The sequence below is a fragment of the Octopus sinensis genome, linkage group LG1 (assembly GCF_006345805.1).
Source record: "Octopus sinensis linkage group LG1, ASM634580v1, whole genome shotgun sequence".
Taxonomy (NCBI): domain Eukaryota; kingdom Metazoa; phylum Mollusca; class Cephalopoda; order Octopoda; family Octopodidae; genus Octopus; species Octopus sinensis.
Window position 1 is genome coordinate 77,864,457 of NC_042997.1, and position 8,048 is coordinate 77,872,504.

Here is an 8,048-nt window from a genome sequence, read left to right on the forward strand (position 1 = left end):
CTATTCGCTGGACATTGCTCCATCTGATTATCATTCATTCTGCAGTCTTCAAAATCATTTGGACGGAAAAAATATGAATTTTGTAGACGAGGTCAGAACAGTACTGGAGGAGTATTTTTTGTCACAGACAAGTGAATTTTGGAAGAGGGGCCTTGCAAGTCTACCAGATAGATGGAAGAGCATTGTATGAAATGAAAGAGAGAATATATTTGATGAAAAGAGAACTTTGATTATCTTAATTTTGAAAAATAAAAGAATAAAAAAAACCACATTATTTATGTGATGACCCAATACATACCAATATATGTATTTCAACACATATACACATCTTAGATGCTGCACACAAACATTCACAACTTATTTCTTTAGAGAAAATTTCCAGTAACTATATATTTGCTTTCTTTCTGGTTTTTGTGCAAATACAAATTTATACTTATACATCTCTGAGGTGTACACATTACATTCACAAGCAAAAAACAATAAAAAAAAGCAGACACACAAAATTTTCCTCGGTTTTATTTTAAATCTGTAAAATTTTTATATGACAAATACTTAATTTAAAAAAAGAGAAAAAATTATTTGGAATTAACAAATTATCATGATTTCTTAAATATATTTTTGAAACATTTGTGTATTTGTCTATATTATTCTTTTTAGTTAAGTTAAATTAATCAGAATCTAATTTCCCATCAACATGATTTCTATCCATTTTAATTTGACTTTGACTTATAGCCACAGAACATATCCTAAAAGATCTCTCAAAGAACTTACCTCAGATACTTCTGAGAACTAAAAGGATTCCATTTTAGTCATCAGTTTCTTATTTTACTCCTTGTTATTATCGATGATGTTTAAATATGAAAACAGTGAAAAACTTCATAAAGAAATATGATTCAATGTTATAGAGTGAGAAACATTGATGGACCAAGAGTCACAGACTTTATGTCTCACAATAAACTAACTGATATAGAATGTTATGAAAATGTTAATTTATATTCAGATATGTGTGCTCAGCAGGTTATACGCAACAGTAAAGTTTAATTTAACTGCTTTGATGCTAACTCACCTGAAACCACCCCCTATTACAATGAAAGAAAATGATGTTTTAAAGTGTTCATATTTAATTTAAAACCAACTTCTAAAAATTCTATATAAGAATTCTTTTATGTTCCAAACACCAAATTTGTAATGACAAAGTTTATTAATTTACTAAATCTTTGCTAAATCAAATTCTTGCTTATTTTGAAAATTAATTAAAGCACAGACAAAGTATTTCATTAGAAATATAGTCACAAGATGATTAACAGGTCCAGATTTACTTACTTAACTACAACAGGAAAAATCAATAAACCAATGAAATGCAAAGTCAACAGTAATGCAAATATTATTGAATTGGTGGAGAGGCTGTCTTTAAATAACTAAATGTTAATTAAAGTTCTTTTTTTTTTGTTAGTCAAGTAAAAACATATGGAATAGAAAAAAATATGGTAAATTCTTTTTATGGATTAGTGAAAAATGTTTCAGGAAAGTGATGTCCTGGTGATTGATACAGCTGATTGTAAAGACTGAGCTCGCTGTGTTACTTCATCGCAAAGGCAATTTAATTGGCTACCTTTTGTACGTAGTTGTTCATGTAAGCTTGCCAATTCCACTTCATGTTTTTTCATCATTACTTTGTAAATGTTATCATGTTCTGTAAATACATTTTAAAAAATCATAAACTATTATAAATGAAAATGCATATTTGCAACAATGAATAAAATAATTTTTGTGTTTAAGTATTATTTTCAAGGTTAATTTTAATAAATTTTAAATTTAATTCTCCTCTCTTTTTTACTCAAACTTACTCACTGTAAAATTTTCCATCATACTTGTACACTAGCATTGGGCTAGAATTGCAGCTACCCTGAGTAAGGTAAGATTTAGTGAGCATATAACAGGAAAGAGAGTGTTATGTTGATTTGTCTGTCAACTAATCAAATTAAAGTTCACAGACACCGAGAAGAAATATTTTATTAAGGATTTATTTTTAATGTTACAACAGAGCCATACACTCCTATATTCAAAAGTGAAACAATGTAACATAACACACTCCTTCCATAATAGGGTTATTAAACATTAAATTGTAGTCTACCAGCAACCTTCATCACAACACTCTACAAAAGTAGATCTGGAAATTGTAGACTGCATAGATCAGTTTCTCAGTATATTTTTCATGCTGGTATAAATATCTAGTGCAAAAAGTAGATCTGTATTTAATTTCAATTCCATTTAATTAAATATCCATCAAACAAAGATAATTAAATTTACCAGATAACTTTTGTTCCATTTCTAACAGTTTGTTCTTCAGTTCTCTCTGGATTTGAGCTTCTGCATCTAATTTACTGTGTAACTGGTTAATTTCCATCTTGTATTTTCCAGTTTCAGCTTCCTTCTCTGTTTCTTTCCTGGCTAATTTCTAAAATAATTCCATTTGATTTGAAATACATTAAAAATGCAGTATCATAAAATATATAAGGTAAATATCCTGTCAACAGACATTATATTTTACTAAATAAGTGTTGCTATCTGAAGAAATTCTCTATTCTTGTGAGACAGCTGGATGTCCTTCCTAATGCCAACCACTCTGAGAGTGTAGTGGGTGCTTTTTATGTGTCACTGGCATGGGGGCCAGTCAGGCAGCCCTGGCATTGACTATGCCTGAATGGTGCTTTTTATACACCACCAGCATGGGAGCCAGTCAGGTGGCACTGACATTGACCACATTTACATACCACCGGCAATGATTTCATTTGACTCAACAGAGTCTTCTCAAGCACAGCATATTGCTCGACAATTGAAGGGTACTTTTAAATAGGCCAGTTATGCAACACTGGCATCAGCTATGATCTCACTTGGCTTGCCAGGTCTTCTCAAGTATAGCATATCTCCAAAGGTCTTGGTTGCTTATCATTGCCTCTGTGAGGTCCAACGTTTGAAGGTTGTGCTTCACCACCTCATCCTAGGTCTTCCTGGGTTTACCTCTTCCACAAGTTCCTTCTACTGTTAAGGTGTGGCACTTCTTCACACAGCTATCCTCATCCATATGCAATACGTGACCATACCAGTGCAGTCATCTCTCTTGCACACTACATCTGATGCTTCTTATGTTCAACTTTTCTCTCAGGCGCTTACACTGTTGTGTATGGACAATGACATTACACATCCAGTGGAGCATACTAGCTTTATTTCTTTCAAGCCTATGCATGTCCTCAGCAGTCACAGCCCATGTTTCACTGCCATATAGCATGACTATTAACACACATGCATCATACAGTCTACTTTTACTGTGAGTGAGAGGCCCTTTGTTACCAGCAGAGGTAGGAGCTCTCTGAACTTTGCCCAGGCTACTCTTATTCTAGTAGCTACGCTCTGAGAGCATCTACCCCATTAATGACTAGGTCACCTGGGTAACAGAAGCTATCAAATACTTCAAGTTTTACCCCCTGGCATGTGATGGAATCTGTTTTCTCTACATCTTTGGTGTTTATTGCCCCAGTGCATCTGCCATACACAAAAACTATCTTCTCAGTTAACCTTCCTTTGATATTGCTGCACCTCTTACATGTCCATAGCTTACACCGGGTACATCTTATGGAGTTTCTACTTACGCCTTTTCTACAGATCAAGCAGGGCCATTTATTTGTCTGCCTTCCTACATACTAAGACTTCGATTTTTGCTACATTAACTCTAAGGTCCTTCGATTCTAGATCTTGCTTCCACACCTGAAACTTCTCCTCTAGTTCTGGTAGTGACTTAGCAATTAGAGCAAGGTCACTAGCATAGAGGAGTTCCCAGGGGCAGCCTGTCTTGAATTCCTCTGTTATTGCCTGGATGACTATGATGAATAAGATGGAGCTGGTCCTTGGTGAACCCCTACTTCTACCTGGAATTCTTCACTGTACTCATTGCCAACCCTCACCTTACTGACCGCATCCCTATACAGCTCTCACCAACCACTCATCTCTCCCTAGTTTCCACATTGACCATCAGATAAGGGATTGGGGAACCCTGTCAAAGGCTTTCTCCATGTCAACGAAAGCCAAGTACAGAGGTTTATCTTTTACTAGGAATTTCTCCTGCAGCTGTCTTACAAGAAATACAGCATCTTTTCCCTAATGGCCTTATCAACTACATTGTTCCACCACCACATTACCTTAGGTCAAGATGGGACTTTGCACAAGTCACAGATCTGGTCAGTGGCCCTCAACAGGTTGTCCCATAGAAACTTGCAGTTGTCGTCCACATTATGTGATGCTATATCTTTCCCTTTTTCATCAAAAGCTTGAAGTAATACATCTCTAAATCTTTGTCCATTCAGAGGATAATTAAGCATCGAGACCCTTCTTTTGCATGGTCATCTTCTGGGCAGCCATTTAGCCCTGATCCTGAAGTTGCTAACTACTAACTTATGTTGTGGGGTACATTCTTCAACTGGAGAGGTTTTGGCATTTATAAGTAACCATCTATCCCATTTCCTGGTGAGGATGTAGTCCTAGTGTGCCCACCAGACTGGTAAGTGAACAGGTGACTGGCAGGTTTCCCGAAGTTAGTATTTCAAACCATAAGGTCATTTGCATCACAGAACTCTAGCAGCTTGGTTTTCTTATCATTGCAGGAACCAAGATGTTGTCTAATATACCCGTTGAAGTCACTAGCCACAAAGAGAAGGTCCCTGTCATTCGTTGATGAGGTAGTCTGAAAGAGGGTGTCATAAAATCGGTCTTTCTGTTCATAAGCCAAGGTAATGGTTGCTAATCCATGTTGCAGCACTAGTCTAAGCTTAAGTATTCTATCACAGACTCTGACTACCTCAATTACTTTATCGACCCATTTCTCTGGAAGGAGTATACCCACACCCCCAACCCCATCAGTGTTCCCTACCCAGAAAATCTTATACCTATGTTCTTTGCCTATGAGGAACCTAGCAGAACTTCCTCTCCACCTTACTTCTTGGATGCAGCACAAATCTACATGTCTCCGTTCAAGCATCTCAACAATCTCACCAGACCTACCTTTCAATGTGCCAACTCTGAGGGTGTGAAAAGTTTGGGCCAGCAAGACCCTGGGATGGGGGACAGCAGCATTATGCATCTGAAAAGAAAGCTTGCATTTGGCAGATGTTGTAAACATACAATAACTTTAACCTGCATACACTACACCATTTTATTTGCTACATAATCATGACATTCAACAGGAGATAGACACTAGGCAGGGATGGAAGGGGAAGAGAGGAGGAAGCATTCTATACAGTAAGCCATTAGAGGTTTTGCACTGCGAATGGCAGAGCACTGAAGCTGCCCTATTCCCTAGCTGAAGTTGATGTGGCACAACCACAGACAAAGCAACAGTCAACATGGGAAAGCAAATAGTTAATGAAACAAAGGGAGAGAGCCCAGAATTAGGGCTGGTCAAAGACAAAACATGAAGAGATGGGAATTGAGATTTAGAGCAAGAGTAAACAGAATTGAATAATTGGATTTCTTAACTTTGCCATAATATATTGCTAAATGAATAACAATAATAATTATTATAAAAAGCGCCATAGAGTGAAACAGAATTGAGCATTGCATTCTTAATTTTAACCATAGCTATAACCTACAGTATGTAGTTAGCCAAACTGACAAAAATAGATCAATAAATAAATGAATAAAAATTATGATAATTTTTAAAACGAGTGTTAAAGTGAGAGAGAATTGAACTGAACATAGGGTTTCTTAAGTTTACTATAACATACGGCATGGAATAGATGAAACTGTATGGGTACATAGATAAATTAGTGAATAACTAACTGGATCTAAGAAAAATTAACGGAAAACATAAGAAATGTAAACAATCTGTAAATTGTGTGCTGGTGCCATGAGAAATGTTTCTATATTGTGACAGTTACAGAATATAGAAAGAGGTGTAAAACTGATAACTATATAATCCAACCAAATTATCTCAGTTATGCAAACAAAATTAGTATTTAGTCTTAAAATACATTGTACATATTCAAAGAACATTCTTGGTTTAGTGGTATAGAACGTTCTTCTGGTATTCTTTTATTCTTTTACTTGTTTCAGTCATTTGACGAGGGCCATGCTGGAGCACCACCCTTTAGTTGAAGAAATTGACCCCTAGACTTATTCCCTGTAAGCCTGGTGCTTATTCTATCAGACTCTTCTACTGAAGAGCTACGTTATGGGGATGCAAACACACCAACATCGGTTATCAAGCAATGGTGGTGGTGCAACAAACACAGACACAAACACATGAAGAGCTTCTTTCAGTTTCCATCTACCAAATTCACTCACGAGGCTTTGGTCGGCCCAAGGCTATAGTAGAAGACACTCTTTAAAGTATAGAGGTGAATTTCGTGTTGGCAACTTTTCTCCCCTACCCATTTTGTATGGAGTATTACCCATTTTTCTGGGCTCTTTTCTCAGTTACACCCTGTTCAAAATTTGCATTAGTTTTTGTATGACAAAAAACAAGGGAGGCAGGCTTGTTTGTAGTTTGTAGAGAAAACGTTAAACGTGCTTAAAAATACATAGTCTTTCTCCGCCACTAAAAGACATGGAGAACTATGAAAGAAGGTGAATAAGTACCAGGGACAGGGGAAAGAAGAGAGAACTAACACTCAATCATTCTAGAACTCCCAGAATAAAAATGTAAAAACCTGAAAGATTTTTCCCTCCATTCATTACTAAATGTCTTCCGTCTTCTTCATTGTTAAAAGTAAAGAAGCTAGAAAAGGACTGATGCTTTCCTTTCTCTCTCTCTATTGTTTCACTCCTTTTCTCTACAGTTAAGAGAGTGAAGATGTGTGGCTGAGTGGTTAGGGGTATTCAGCCCATGATTGTAAAGTCATGAGTACGATTCCCTGCAGTGTGCTGTGTTCTTGAGCAATGTACTCTACTTCACCTTGCTGCAGTCCACTCAGCTGGCAAAAATGAGTTGTAGCTGTAATTCAAAGGGGCCAGCATTGTCATATTCCATGTGAAGCTGAATCTCCCTGAGACCTACATTAATGTCTGTGGAAAGTGACATCATGTATCTATGTATCAACTTTTCTTGTGATGTGATAAACATTTAAAAACACAAAATGAACACCGTCACCACTCACTGTCTCTCTCACTCTCTCTTTCTCTCTCACTTCCTCTCTGTCCTCCTCTCTCTTGCTTTGCCAATTACTTCTTCCTTTGAGGTAAGTGTGACACATACCACAGGTATGGATGTACAAAAGCAACAAGTTAGCATATTCATATTTTTGATAACAGTAAGTATAATTTGTGCTGTAAAATGAGGTTTAGATGTGTACTAGCTTGGAAACAAGAGTTGCTTATCTGAACATTTTCTTTTTATAACTTTCACTCTTTGAGGCAAGGTTGTAAGTATCAGGTAGGGAATCTGAATGGAGCGAATTTATGAGAGGGTGGGGTGGGGGAAGAGGAAGTAATATCCTCATGTTAGCCAAATGGTAGAGCATTGAAGCTGCCCTATTCCCTAGAAGAAGTCAATGTGGCTTAACCACAGACAAAGCAAGCTACTAACCAACAGCTGACATAGGAAAGCAAGTGGATAACAAAACCGAGAAAGAGAGAGTCCAGAATTAGGGCTGGTTGAAGACAAAACATGAAGAGAAGGAAGAGTAAACAGAATGGAACGATTAGATTTCTTAACTTTACCATTAAATACTGCTAAAATACTGCTAAATACTGCTAAAGAATTATAATAAAGAGTGTGGAAAACTGGCAGAATCATTAGCATGTTGGGCAAAATGCTTAATGGCATTTCATTCGTCTTTATGTTCTGAGTTGAAATTTTGCTGAGGTCAACTTTGCCTTTCATTCTTTTAGGGTCAATAAAACACTGTAAGTTGATTACATCAACCCTAGTTTATGTAATTGACTTATCTCCTCCCCCAAAATTGCTGGCCTGAGTTTAAGTACACAATATTTCATTTCGGTTTACTTATATCACTAATGTACTCATGAGCATTACATAATCTCATTCCATTTTTCTA

The 8,048-nt window shown here is 36.5% G+C and overlaps 1 protein-coding gene across 3 annotated transcripts in view; it reads right to left on the bottom strand.

Annotated features, from left to right (window-relative positions):
* Positions 1-1,435: 1,435 nt before the first annotated feature.
* LOC115218570 (leucine-rich repeat-containing protein 45-like) overlaps positions 1,436-8,048 on the bottom strand; it is an 82,087-nt gene continuing 75,474 nt past the window's right edge. For all 3 annotated transcript variants that reach the window (XM_036502076.1, XM_036502067.1, XM_029788464.2), the window contains 2 exons: positions 2,311-2,458; positions 1,436-1,693 (listed from right to left, as the gene is read on the bottom strand). In XM_036502076.1, the coding sequence (XP_036357969.1) occupies positions 1,521-1,693; positions 2,311-2,458 (321 nt within the window). In that variant the 3' untranslated portion in view covers positions 1,436-1,520. The remainder of the gene's footprint in view (positions 1,694-2,310; positions 2,459-8,048) is intronic.